Source organism: Anomaloglossus baeobatrachus, chromosome 5 (genome assembly GCF_048569485.1).
Source record: "Anomaloglossus baeobatrachus isolate aAnoBae1 chromosome 5, aAnoBae1.hap1, whole genome shotgun sequence".
In the NCBI taxonomy this organism is placed as follows: domain Eukaryota; kingdom Metazoa; phylum Chordata; class Amphibia; order Anura; family Aromobatidae; genus Anomaloglossus; species Anomaloglossus baeobatrachus.
This window is the reverse complement of record NC_134357.1, coordinates 489639915-489653671: the sequence shown is the minus strand read 5'-3', so window position 1 is coordinate 489653671 and position 13757 is coordinate 489639915. Positions and strand designations below refer to the sequence as shown.

General features: G+C 52.0%; 1 protein-coding gene across 4 annotated transcripts in view; it reads right to left on the bottom strand.

Annotated features, from left to right (window-relative positions):
- The window catches only part of CEP131 (centrosomal protein 131), a 202330-nt gene extending 189060 nt beyond the window's left edge, over positions 1-13270 (bottom strand). For 2 of the 4 annotated variants that reach the window (XM_075350711.1, XM_075350714.1), the window contains exons 1-5: positions 13139-13270; positions 10299-10481; positions 6529-6611; positions 5792-5906; positions 4826-4947 (exon numbers count right to left, since the gene is read on the bottom strand). In XM_075350711.1, coding sequence (XP_075206826.1) covers positions 4826-4947; positions 5792-5906; positions 6529-6611; positions 10299-10472 — 494 coding nt within the window. In that variant the 5' untranslated portion in view covers positions 10473-10481; positions 13139-13270. The remainder of the gene's footprint in view (positions 1-4825; positions 4948-5791; positions 5907-6528; positions 6612-10298; positions 10482-13138) is intronic. The other 2 variants (XM_075350713.1, XM_075350712.1) reach the window with 2 other exon arrangements.
- Between the last annotated feature and the right edge of the window lie 487 nt (positions 13271-13757).

Sequence of the window (13757 nt, the reverse complement as noted above, 5' to 3'; positions counted from 1 at the left end):
CCATCGGAATCTCATGTGCGATCCGCAACAACTCCGTCCGGAACGGATAGGGTACCACCAACTGTCGGTCCCTGGGCCACGCCTCCGGTGAACCCTGCTGGACCGTGGCCCGGTACAGCCGTCCTTGGTCCCAGACCACTCGCTCCGGGTCCGAGTCCGAGGGAGGCTGTGCCGCCTGCTCCTTAAGAGCTTTCAGGCTGTCGTCAGCTTCTAACGCTGCCTGAAACCCCTGACTAGATGTGGCCAGAATCGACGAGACTGTCACATCTTCAGTCAGTACCCCGGGACCTGTGTCCTGGCCTCCACCTGACTCGGCTGCCACTTGGTCAGAAGGGGAAGAGCTATCGGACCTCCGGGAGGCCCCTTGGCTTCCAGCACTCCCACTGCGGGTGACAGCGGCCACAGCCGCTGCGACCGTGGGTCGTGCCTGCTCCTCCTCCGTTCCTGACCAAGTCGCCGGTTCAGGCAGACCTACCTGGCTTCCTGACACCCCGGTTGTGGGGGAACCATGCACCGAGATCTTACCTGGGAGCACTTCCGCTCCTGGACCGGCCCCAATCTCACCTGCCTGTTCCCCTCCTGCAGCAACAGAACCCCGCTGTGAAATCTCTGGGGACCCCACATTTGCTGTGGTAGCCCCCACCCCACACACTGGTCCTCCCCCTGCAGCACCCTGCTCTCTGCTTATCCCTGCAGAGGGCAACAGATCCCAGCTCACAGGCTGGTTACTTGTAGAGGCATTGTCACACCTTTCTCTGACCCCCTCCCCTCCTGTCACAGCTGCAGCTGTGTGTGTGTCTATGGTGTCTATGCAAGCAGAAATATCAGAGTTCACTCCCTCCTCCCTTACATCATTCATAGATAACACATTAACATTGTCCGGAGGCATGTCAGTACTGGCTGAAGGTTCAGCCCTTGGTTGGGGCCCGAACTGGGAGGTTATCTGCCCCAAATCTGTCCCAAGTAGCACGTTTGCAGGGATCCGATCAGTTACCCCCACCTCCCTCACCCCTCGCCCTGCGCCCCAGTCCACATAAATGTCAGCAACAGGCAGCGCCGGGTCAGTGCCTCTAATCCCGGAGACAGCGAGGGTTTTTCCAGGGATCAAGTCTTGGGGGGACACCATCTCAGGCCGCACCCGAGTCACCTCCGAGGCGCTGTCTCGCAGTCCTATGGTCACAGACCGGCCGACGGTGACAGGTTGGAAGCTGTCCAGGGACCTACCACCACCCCCACCCACACAATACACCTTGGGCGGCCCTTGGGACGGGGACGGAGCCGGGCCCTTGGGACGCTGAGGGCACATGGCCTTGAAGTGTCCAGGTAGGTTGCACTGGTGGCACCGTCTGGGCTCTGCCACGGGCCTGGAGGGGGGAGTTGAGGGGGACACCCCCTGCAGTCTAGGGGCAGGTGGGGCAGTCGCAGAATTCATCTTACCCCCTCTCCAGGTGCTGCTGGTGGCCGCTCTCCTGGCCTCAGGGGCCCGGTTGTTGGTGTAGTCATCGGCAAGGGCAGCTGTAGCCGTGGACCCCTTTGGCTTCTGGTCTCGGATGAACTGGCGGAGATCCTCAGGGCAGTTCCACAAGAGTTGCTCCGTGATGAACAAGTCCAGGATCTCCGGTCCGGTGGAAAGCTGCAGGCCTTGGGTCCAGTGGTCGGCAGCTCGGGCAAGTGCCCGCCGGTGGTCAGCCCAGGAGTCCTTTGGTCCCTTCTGTAGGCTCCGGAACTTCTTGCGGTAGGACTCTGGAGTGAGGTTGTACTGTTGGATCAGGGCCCGCTTGATGGTGTCGTAGCCCTGATCTGCCTCAGCAGGCAAGTCCCCAAGGACATCCAGGGCCTTACCCCTTAAACGGGGGGTCAGGTATTTGGCCCACTGGTCCTTGTCCAGATGGTGCTGCAGGCAAGTCCGTTCAAAAGCAGTCAAGAAGGAGTCCAAGTCTCCATCCTTCTCCAGCACTGGGAAGTCCTCAACACGGACCTTTGGAAGTTTGGTGTCTCGAAGGTCACGTGTGGCTGATGAGGGCCGGAGCTGAGCTAGCTGCAGCTGGTAGTCACGGTCTGCCTGTCGCTCTCGCTCTTCACGCGCTGCCTGCCGCTCTCGCTCCGCAGCCTCACGCTCTGCGTGCCGCTCCGCAGCCTCAGCGTCACGCGCTGCCTGCCGCTCTGCCCTGCGCTCTGCCAGGAGTTCCTTGTAGCCCTTCTGGTCTCCAGCCTGGAGAAGGGCCATAGCCATTTGAAGAAGGCTATCCGAGCCTCCCAGGCTCGGTGGAATGGCACGTGGTGATCTGCGGCACGCTGCAGAGCTAGGCGATTCACTGTCCCTTTCAGAGCGGAGGGCTGGCATCTGGCTCGTTGAGGAACCTTGGGTGAGCTCCTCCTCATCTTGTCCAGCAGTGCCAGGTTGCGCAATGTCCTCGGCAGAACGGTTTTCTGGCGTCGAGCTCCTGGAGGACTCGTGGGCAACCTCCTCATTGCTGTCCACAGCACCGTCCTCCCTCTCCTCGGCTCCTGCCTTAGCATTGGCCAGTTGCATAGCTCTGCTCCTGGTGCCATCAGCCATTCTTGCAGACTTTTGGTCACTGACACAGAACTGACACCTGATGCCTCCACACACCTTACAGTATCCGCACTCTGACACTCTAGTGTTGAGCTAGTCTGAAGACCCCAGCAGCCACAGCTGCTGCAGGCAGTCTTTAGTGTCTGGGAGTATGGGTCTCACACTCACACACACTATTATCTCGATCCCACCGCTATGCCACCAATATGTCACAAACCACCGGGGGGGTCACTCAGAAATCCCCCGCGCTGGCTACCAGTACGTCACAATCGGGGGGTAACAAGTGGGGGTCACCCCTCCTTTATACCTCCCGACCGACAGACAGAGCACGTGACGCGCTCTCTAGCGCCCCTCTTATAGTCAGGCCAATTATGGAATTGCCCGACCATAAGCAAGGAGGCCGCTATACTACTTATGCCGATTATTGAAGGGTCCCCGGTGAGAGTAAGGTATATATTCCCCCGACCTCCGCGGGCGGAATATATAAAATCTCCCCGAATCTCACTGGCCTCCCCACAATAATCCTTGGCACAATTCGCTGCCACCAACCGATTTACGGTAACTATTAGCCGAACACACAGACGTGGGATTCAAGATCGAGATAACAGAACAGCCCAAGATTAATTATATAATTTAATCAGCCTAAAGCACACTAGAAACTACAATATATACAATAGGGAATCTACAGAATATACATATGTCAGAGTACAGTTACAATCAAAGCATGGGTTACAAACAGGCATACACAGTTCCAGCAGTTACCTTGTTGCATCTGGCCACAGGGGGGCGCTGTAGACCAGGTTTCCAGGAACTCCCTCACAGGTCTTTCCCAACCAGGCCCCCGAGCAGAAGAACACTGGAAAATGGCCGAAGTAGGGTTATCAACCTGGGCAATCCAGGTCCCCTCCTACCTTAGTGACCTCACAGGGAAGCACTGCTCCACCCCTGGCTGGAGTTATGGACAAAATCCACAACATGGAATATGGCCATAACTTGGCCTGGGAGCGTCGTAGGCGGACGCCAATGCTCTCATTGTGACAGTTATGAATTTAGCTACAGAACGAGGGGACTCATGACCTGTCTGCCAGTTCCCCATTGGCTGATATCACGCCTGGGGCATTTCCCAATGTCCTGCTCCCATAAAAAGGGTGTGCCGGCATCGTCCACATGCGGAGACACCATTTTTATGGTTGCCATATTTATCGGAAATATGGCTTGCGAGATATGAACCATTTTTTACTGGAGTCGTTCTGTCTGGCTATTTCCATAGCCTTGCTAACTAGCTAGCAGCTCCTACTACAGGGTGACGGCAGGGAGTCATCCTGTGTCCATTGTCCCTAAGCCACCTAATTTCCATATCACAGGACATGGCCATGGGATTTGTTGCTAAACCAGTTGTGTGAAGGAAAGGGGGGGTGACACCAGGAGAGGGCTTCCTGACATACTTGAATATCATGATTTATCGTCATATCTCCGGATTTACCTCACAATTGGCATCAGTGCTTTTTGGCATCCAGGAACGGCCAACATATAGTGGCTACGAGGCTAGCAACGTCCTGTACCAGCAGCAATTCAGAGCTGACTGCAGCAGTTAAAAGTCGGACGATGGCTCACGTGGAGGTCTGGGCAACCTCCCCTAGCATGTGCCTCCCCAGATCACTGATCCATCACCAAACCAGTCATGCTAGATGATGTTGTATGCAGCGTAACGTTCACCTCTGTATCTCCGGACTCTTTCCTGCCTGGCACACGTGCTCAGGTCCCACTAGAGGACGTCAGATCCACATACTACCCTCATGCAGTCTGTTTCTGAATGTTTGGTCACAATCATGGGCACCAGTAGCAGCTGGTGGCCATTATGTAGGGCGCTTGCACAAGGAGCAGATACTGATCCTGCTGCTGGGTTGATGCCCTTCAATGTCCTGGTCCAGCTCTCCTTCGGGAGATGTCCTGGCATCTGCTCCCGAGACAGTGCTAGAAGACACTGCAAACCTAGTTGTGGCGTCACGTATGGATGTGCCATGCTAGAGGAGGGAGACAACCTGTGCTACATGATTGGGCAGCGGGTACCGCCTCACGCTACCAGTAGTGACAAAGACACAGGGAAAACTATAGAAGAAGCGAGTCACTGTCTGTGGCCACCACCTGCACCCCTCCTTTTGTGGGGTTGTCTTACTGTTCCTCCTATTGTCACTTTCATTTGCACCAAAACAGGTGACGCTGATTCACCAAATTTTAGCTGAGCCACGGCAATGCCAAAGAAAATACCTGTTGTTTGCTGGAAAATTGGGCGCCAGAGCGGGCATCTCTCTCCTCTTCATGCTCAGGCTCTGAACCGAGCTGGCACTGCGGGCACTTGAGGGTATAGAAAAAGCACGAGGCTGGTCATCCTGTGAAACATCAAGGCATAAAATTATTCACACAACCAAATGATAAAAAAATCTATTGGACCGCGGCTGTCCCATCCCCCTCTAACTAAGCCCAACACACTCTGTAGGAAAAACGGCAAAGAAAAAGTGAAAATAGTCCCAATTTTTTGGTGCCACAGTTGGCGACTTAGGCCAAAAACGTGGAGCTGTGATAGAAGTTTCCTCTAAATGTCTCACCATCTTCAGGACCCCAACTCTCCTGAAAACATTCTTCTTAACCACCAGACACTAAAAACCTGGGGCAATACAACTACACCCCGCCTGGACAATCCTCTGTGACACACTGCCGGAAAGGGGTTTTCTGGTTTCAGAAGACCCCTCTTCCTCGTCTGTAGTTTAAAAAAAAAAAAATTACTCACCCTCCCCAGGTCTAGTACTGAATCTTCACAACTGCTCCCGGTGGGCTTTATTGTCCACAGCCAATAACTGAGCTGCAGCACTGTCAACCGTGACGTCAGCGCTGCAGACAGCAACAGCCAGCAGGAGCAGAGGCGGAGAGTCAGGGACGGACCTGGGGAGGGTGTGTACAGAACATCGTTCTTTTTAAAACAAACTGCAGCTGGGGAACAGGGTTTTTTAGAAACTGGAAGCTTTAGGGGGAGACATGATACAAAGCATGAAATTATGAAGATTTGTGTTGCTCACTGGCGATTGTCCAGGTTGGATACAACTGTAGAAAGCTCTAAGCTGTAAGAAGTATTAGAAAAGTAAAAGAAAACGTTTCCGTTCCCTGACACAGAGCAGAGATCCTGCAAGCATCCCTGTGAAAGTGAACTGGAAGGGTACCCGTTCGCTGGGGACGTACCAGTATATTCCACGTGGTCTTCTTCTCTGGGGGGGTTTTGGCCAGTCCATGAAGCTTCTTCCTTCCCACAGAGCCGCTCTCAAAAAAGGCTAAGAAATCCTCCGGCCGCTCCCCGCTGAGAAAGACAAACGGGCAGAATATCAGAAATAACACAAGACCTTACGAATGGGCGACAACCAAGGCCTCCACCGGGGTTGTCACCCAGCTCTCCCACAGCCCTGAGAGGCACGTTCTTCTAAGAGATCTGTGTGACGACCCTTGTGGAAGCTGTAATATTCTACATCTGCATGAAAAGCAGACCTACAAGGGGGTCTTATCAACATCCATCCACCCGTTGATGGACTACAAGTTCCAGCATGCCTTACTAGCTGCAGGTGGGAAAAGCAGACTGAGATTTGCGGTGATTTCAGGTAACATGCTCTTCTAGATGCCCCCCTTCAATTTGTGTTGCTAATACAGCACCTGACCAGGAATTATGGGGGAGGGGAGGTAAGACCCCCACCTTCACCTTTTGAGTAAAGAGAGGAAGGCGATAATCTCCATGGTCTGACAATGAGTGGTCCGTCCCTCTGCTCCTCCCTGCGTGACATCTGTCACATTCCTGCTGAGTGGCCCCCCACCCTCATGTATTTATACCCCCAGGGACAGCAGCTGGGAACACAAAGGTCAGAATATGAGCAGGACGCTCCGGATCAGGACAAAGGGCAGCGCAGCCCTGCAGCCTACACCGCCGTTACCTGAAGAGCGAGCCGCTGCCCGGCGTCACCTGGGTGGTACTGTTGGACCGACGAAGGTTATTGATGGCTCGGGGCGAGTCCCTCTGTTCAGGAGAGAAATCATGCGACAGTCAGAGCAATAGTGGTGGAAGGGGTTAAGTTTTACATAAAATACAGCTGAATGATATACCCTGGGAAAAATAGTGACGTGTCGCCAGTTTAGTGCTGCATTCCCTTTATCGTTTTAATGTGAATGTGATGCAATTCCACCCACAGCCAGAAGGGAGGCGCCACTGAGCAGGGGAAAGCTGCCACAGCAGTCCCAAAACGTGACATGCCATAACCCTATAAATTGCTAATACCCCTGTGACACCTCACATACCCTTACATAATAGTCATACACTTTCTAGACGAAGCGGAGGCCGTTCCATAAAGCAAATGCCACCTGTGTTATACAGCCGGCCCCCGAGTGTACCTGCTGCCATCTGCGCTCGCTCCAAATGCCCCAGTGTTACCTCTTAGGGGCCGCCAGCAGTTATCACAGCAGCAATTAAACGGTTTAGGAAAGCCGATGGTGGGCTGATTCTTATGGGCTGTCAGGGCAGTGAGAGGGCTACTGATGGGTATGGAGGGCTACGTGGGGCCCATTATTCTGTATGGAGGGCTATGTGGGGCCCATTATTCTGTATGGAGGGCTACGTGGGGCCCATTATTCTGTATGGAAGACTATGTGGGGCCCATTATTCTGTATGGAAGACTATGTGGGGTCCATTATTCTGTACGGAGGGCTATGTGTGGGCCATTATTCTGTATGGAGGACTATGTGGGGCCCATTATTCTGTACGGAGGGCTATGTGGGGCCCATCATTCTGTACGGAGGGCTACGTGGGGCCCATTATTCTGTATGGAGGGCTACGTGGGGCCCATTATTCTGTATGGAGGGCTACGTGGGATCCATTATTCTGTATGGAGGGCTACGTGGGGCCCATTATTCTGTATGGAGGGCTACGTGGGGCCCATTATTCTGTAAGGAGGGCTATGTGGAGCCCATTATTCTGTATGGAGGGCTACGTGGGGCCCATTATTCTGTATGGAGGGCTACGTGGGGCCCATTATTCTGTACGGAGGGGTATGTGGAGCCCATTATTCTGTAAGGAGGGCTATGTGGGGCCCATTATTCTGTAAGGAGGGCTATGTGGGGCCCATTATTCTGTATGGAGGGCTACGTGGGGCCATTATTCTGTATGGAGGGCTACGTGGGGCCATTATTCTGGATGGAGGGCTATGTGGGGCCCATTATTCTGTATGGAGGGCTATGTGGGGCCCATTGTTCTGTATGGAGGGCTACGTGGGGCCCATTATTCTGTATGGAGGGCTACGTGGGGCCCATTATTCTGCTTGGAGGGCTACGTGGGGCCAATTATTCTGTAAGGAGGGCTACGTGGGGCCCATTATTCTGTATGGAGGGCTACGTGGGGCCCATTATTCTGTATGGAGAGTTACGTGGAGCCCATTATTCTTGAATGCCAAAACGTAAAGAATTGAAATGGCAAAATTGCTGTTTGATGATCACTTCAACTTTTTTAATAATAGAAAGAAATAGAAAGTCTTAAATTTTGTTATAGATACAAAAATCTCTAGCAAAAAAGCAAACCCTGAAAATAGTCCCAAAAAAAAAAACAAAACGTTATTTTGCAAATCTTTTTTAAGTATATACGGCATCACATAGACACACACATACTTTTGACATGCTGATATCATGTACAGTAGTCAGTGTACAGCTTGTATAACAGTACAAATATGGTGCCCTCTAAATAACTCAACACACAGCAACAAAAGTGAGTACACCCCTAAGTAAAAATGGCCAAATTGTGCTCAATTAGTCACTTTTCCTCTCCAATGTCATGTGACTCCTTAGTGTTACAAGGTCTCAGGTGTGAATGGGGAGGAGGTGCGTTACATTTGGGGTTATCGCTCACACATACTAGTCAGTGGCAGGTTAATATGACACCTCATGGCAAAAAAGAGGTTACAGGGGTGGGCGGTCAGCCTGTCTGTGTTCAGACTAAACAACGCACACTGCATCACATTGGTCTACATAGCTGTTGTACAAGAAGGAAACTTCTTCTAAAAAGGATGCACAAGAAATCCCCCAGTTTGATGACGACAAGCAGACTAAGGACATTGATTACTGGAACCATGCCCTATAGTCTGATGAGACCAAGATAAACGTATTTGGTTTTGATGGTGTCAAGCATGTGTGGAGGACAAAGACACGCGTGTCCTGCCTACAGTCAAACATAGTGGAGGGAGTGTCATAATTTGGGTCTGCATGAGTGCTGCCGGTTATGGGGAGCTGCAGATTATTGAGGGAACCATGACCGTCAACATCTACTGTGACATACTGAAGCAGAGCACAAACCCCTCCGTTCATATTCAAACAAACGACCCCAAAAACACTTCCAAGACAACCACTGTCTTGCCAAAGAAACTGAGGATAAATGTACTGGACTGGACAAGCGTCTCCAAACCTAAACCCAATTGAGCATCTGTGGTGCCTCCTCAAATGGTGGGGGAGCACAAGGTCTCTAACATCCACCAGCTCCGTGATGTCATCATGGAGGATGGAAGAGGATCCAGCGGCTGCTATGAAGCTCTAGTGAACTCCCTAACCAAGAGAGTTAAGGCAATTCTTGAAAATAATGGTGGCCTCATAAAATATTGACACTTTGGGCACAATTTGGCCATTTTCACTTGAGGGTGTGCTCACTTTTGTTGCCAGCAGTTTTGACATTTAGAGGGCACCAAATGTACACTGTTATACAAGCTGTACACCGACTACGTTACATTGTATCATAGTGTCAGATCTTCAGTATTGTCCAATGAAAGATATAAAATATTTTCAAAACTGTGAGGGGTGTACTCACTCTTGTGATATACTGTACATACATTACATCCATATAATTTTTTTGAGAGAGAGAGAGAGAGAGAGAGAGAGAGAGAGAGAGAGAGAGAGAGAGAGAGAGAGAGAGAGAGAGAGCGCGAGGGGGGGGCGGAGCCGAGCGGAGCCGTGGAGCTGAGGACGTCAGTGCCGCGGGGACTGCAGGGCTGAGGACAAGTGAGTGTGTACACATGCGGAGTGCGGGAGGGGGCGGAGCCGAGTGGTGAAGTGTCGGCCTCCTTGCACACTTGTTGCTTGGTTACCCGAAATTTATCTTGGATACCAGCTTAGCGCTGGCTCCCTGCCCCCGTAACCACTGTAAATACCGGGTAACTAACCAAAGCGCATTGCTTGGTTACCCGATGTTTATCCTGGTTACGGGGGCGGGGAGCCAGAGAGCGCATGCGCAGCGAAATCCTACGGATCGCGCTGCTCAAAAAACGTTACATGCTGCGTTGCTCCTGCCCGGCGGTCAGTTAAAAAACGACTGACCGCGACGCAGCGGATGCAACGCAGCATCATCAGTCGCAATCTGTCACTAATAGAAGCCTATGGGGAAAAACTGGATTCCTGCAAAATATTTTGCAGGATATCATAATTCCTCAAGGCTACGGATTGTGACTGATGCAAAACAACGGAAGTGTGAACTTAGCCTAACTGGAGGCTTTCACTGCTTACATGTGTCACTGATGCAGCACTCGTTACAGTGTGTCAGAGAGCTCTCCTCAACAAGCAGGAGTCATTGTACTCAATGCTCCGACTCACCGACAGCAAGCACAGATCTTGAAAATGGAAAAGACCTGGAGCCCTGGACACACATTACTATGGAGCGGTAAAGGGCTCCTCTTACCACCTGGTTCCCTCTGCTCCGGGTATCGGTGATGACGGAGATGGAGCGTGAAATATGCTTGGTGCTGCCGGCGCTACTCGGGCGTCGGGTCACGGAGACCTGGGATCCGGTGAGGGCGAGCGCCCCATTATTCTCCCCACCCTGAGGGGAGGGGGTGCCGAGAGGACTCTGCATGGGCCCCTGCTGGGAACACAAATGTGAAATCCGTCACTTTTATTACACATCGCATCATCTAATAATAAGAATCTTACACCGCATTCACCGCGTCTGTAAAATCAAAACGATAAAATAAATCCGATCGGTAAACACTGGACTCTCATTACCAGGTCACTCAATATGCAATGAATAACGCAAAAATAACCCCCACTAAAAAAAAAAAAAAAAAAAAAAAAAAAAAAACTATTGCAAAATTGTGGATTTTTTCTTAGGGCCGTGTCACACATCCGGCTTTTTGGCGGATTGGGCGCTCTCCAGTACAGTGTGATAGAGTACAATGGCATTGCGGTAACTTCCGGGTCACATGCTTCGGTCACATGACAGCATGTGACCGGAGCTTGTTGCGCTGCCATTATACTGTATCACACTGTACTGGAGTGCGCCGAATCCGCCAAAAAGCCGGATGTGTGAAACTAGCCTTACAATTTCACAGCAATTTAATCTTTTTTTCCTGTTTCTCTATACATTTTATGGAAAAATAGACGGTGACAATCAAATCTACAGCTTGGACTCCAAAAAAGAAGCCCTCATATGCAACAATAAAAGGTTGTGCCTCTTAAGGGCTCATGCGCACGTTGTGTAATTGTATGCATCCTCTGCACAATCTATGAAGATTGTGTATGAGACGTGCGCACGATGCTTTTAGGAACGCAGCGATTTGGGTGCTAAAATTTTGACCCTAATCCGTGCGTTCATAAAATGAGCATGTTAATTATTCCGTGCGCTATGGATGCAGCCCCCGCTCTGTCTATGGTGGGGGCAGCAGCCAGAGCGCAGGAAATCGGCTTTTTTATACAAAAAAAACTGCATCCATTATGCAGTGTTTCTGCAGCGATTTGAAGCGCACATGTGCTGTCATATCGCTGCAGAATATTCAGCAGGTACGTGCGCATGAGCCCTAACACTGGTGTATTAATATATTCTCAGCCTTCTGTGTGCCGCTACCAGTCTCTATATTGGAGGCTCAGCCTCCTGGGTGCAGGGACCAGTCTCTATATTGGAGGCTCAGCCTCCTGGGTGCAGGGACCAGTCTCTATATTGGAGGCTCAGCCTCCTGGGTGCAGGGACCAGTCTCTATATTGGAGGCTCAGCCTCCTGGGTGCAGGGACCAGTCTCTATATTGGAGGCTCAGCCTCCTGGGTGCAGGGACCAGTCTCTATATTGGAGGCTCAGCCTCCTGGGTGCAGGGACCAGTCTCTATATTGGAGGCTCAGCCTCCTGGGTGCAGAGACCAGTCTCTATATTGGAGGCTCAGCCTCCTGGGTGCAGGGACCAGTCTCTATATTGGAGGCTCAGCCTCCTGGGTGCAGGGACCAGTCATTATATTGGAGGCTCAGCCTCCTGGGTGCAGGGACCAGTCTCTATATTGGAGGCTCAGCCTCCTGGGTGCAGGGACCAGTCTCTATATTGGAGGCTCAGCCTCCTGGGTGCAGGGACCAGTCTCTATATTGGAGGCTCAGCCTCCTGGGTGCAGGGACCAGTCTCTATATTGGAGGCTCAGCCTCCTGGGTGCAGAGACCAGTCTCTATATTGGAGGCTCAGCCTCCTGGGTGCAGAGACCAGTCTCTATATTGGAGGCTCAGCCTCCTGGGTGCAGGGACCAGTCTCTATATTGGAGGCTCAGCCTCCTGGGTGCAGGGACCAGTCATTATATTGGAGGCTCAGCCTCCTGGGTGCAGGGACCAGTCTCTATATTGGAGGCTCAGCCTCCTGGGTGCAGGGACCAGTCTCTATATTGGAGGCTCAGCCTCCTGGGTGCAGGGACCAGTCTCTATATTGGAGGCTCAGCCTCCTGGGTGCAGGGACCAGTCTCTATATTGGAGGCTCAGCCTCCTGGGTGCAGAGACCAGTCTCTATATTGGAGGCTCAGCCTCCTGGGTGCAGAGACCAGTCTCTATATTGGAGGCTCAGCCTCCTGGGTGCAGGGACCAGTCTCTATATTGGAGGCTCAGCCTCCTGGGTGCAGGGACCAGTCATTATATTGGAGGCTCAGCCTCCTGGGTGCAGGGACCAGTCTCTATATTGGAGGCTCAGCCTCCTGGGTGCAGGGACCAGTCTCTATATTGGAGGCTCAGCCTCCTGGGTGCAGGGACCAGTCTCTATATTGGAGGCTCAGCCTCCTGGGTGCAGGGACCAGTCTCTATATTGGAGGCTCAGCCTCCTGGGTGCAGGGACCAGTCTCTATATTGGAGGCTCAGCCTCCTGGGTGCAGGGACCAGTCTCTATATTGGAGGCTCAGCCTCCTGGGTGCAGGGACCAGTCTCTATATTGGAGGCTCAGCCTCCTGGGTGCAGAGACCAGTCTCTATATTGGAGGCTCAGCCTCCTGGGTGCAGGGACCAGTCTCTATATTGGAGGCTCAGCCTCCTGGGTGCAGAGACCAGTCTCTATATTGGAGGCTCAGCCTCCTGGGTGCAGGGACCAGTCTCTATATTGGAGGCTCAGCCTCCTGGGTGCAAGGACCGGTCTCTATATTGGAGGCTCAGCCTCCTGGGTGCAGGGACCAGTCATTATATTGGAGGCTCAGCCTCCTGGGTGCAAGGACCGGTCTCTATATTGGAGGCTCATCCTCCTGGACTGATGTGCAGACTGAGCTCTGTATGACTAATGATGGCTCTCACCCACCTTCTCTCTGTTGCTTCTATAACTTCCGTTTGCCCCGCGGGTGTTTGGGCCGGAACGACCCCACAATCTCCTTTACGGTAAGAACGGACCGTAACTGATAATGTTACACACAGACTTCCATGGCAGCGACACACAACAACCTAACAACGTGCACAAACTGCGAGCTGATTGGCCGTCGCATTAGCTTTCTTGCAGATGATTGGCTCACCATCCATCACTAATATGGGGGGGCGGGGCCGCCCTCAGCAGTTTGGTGGAGAACACAAAAGGGGCGAGGCTTATACCGTTGTGTCTGGTGAAGATAAAGATTCACTTGTTTTGTCGCGATTTTCGCATAATCGCAGGAAAATCGCTTCAATTTAGCTACGATCTTGCAAAAACCGCAACATATGATCTCACTGAGTGAACAATCACCTTGTTTGAAACAAGACATATCAGTTTCTTTCATCTGATCCATATCATATCTCTCTATGGCTTGTGCCAACCTTATTTCCCTGCACAGCCGATATGGTGAGAGTGACAGATTTAACTAATGCTTGATATACAATATCTGCAGTCTAACGTATATGATTAAATGCATACAAAAGGGGGGAGCCACCATTAGGTTCGGCTTCGCCAG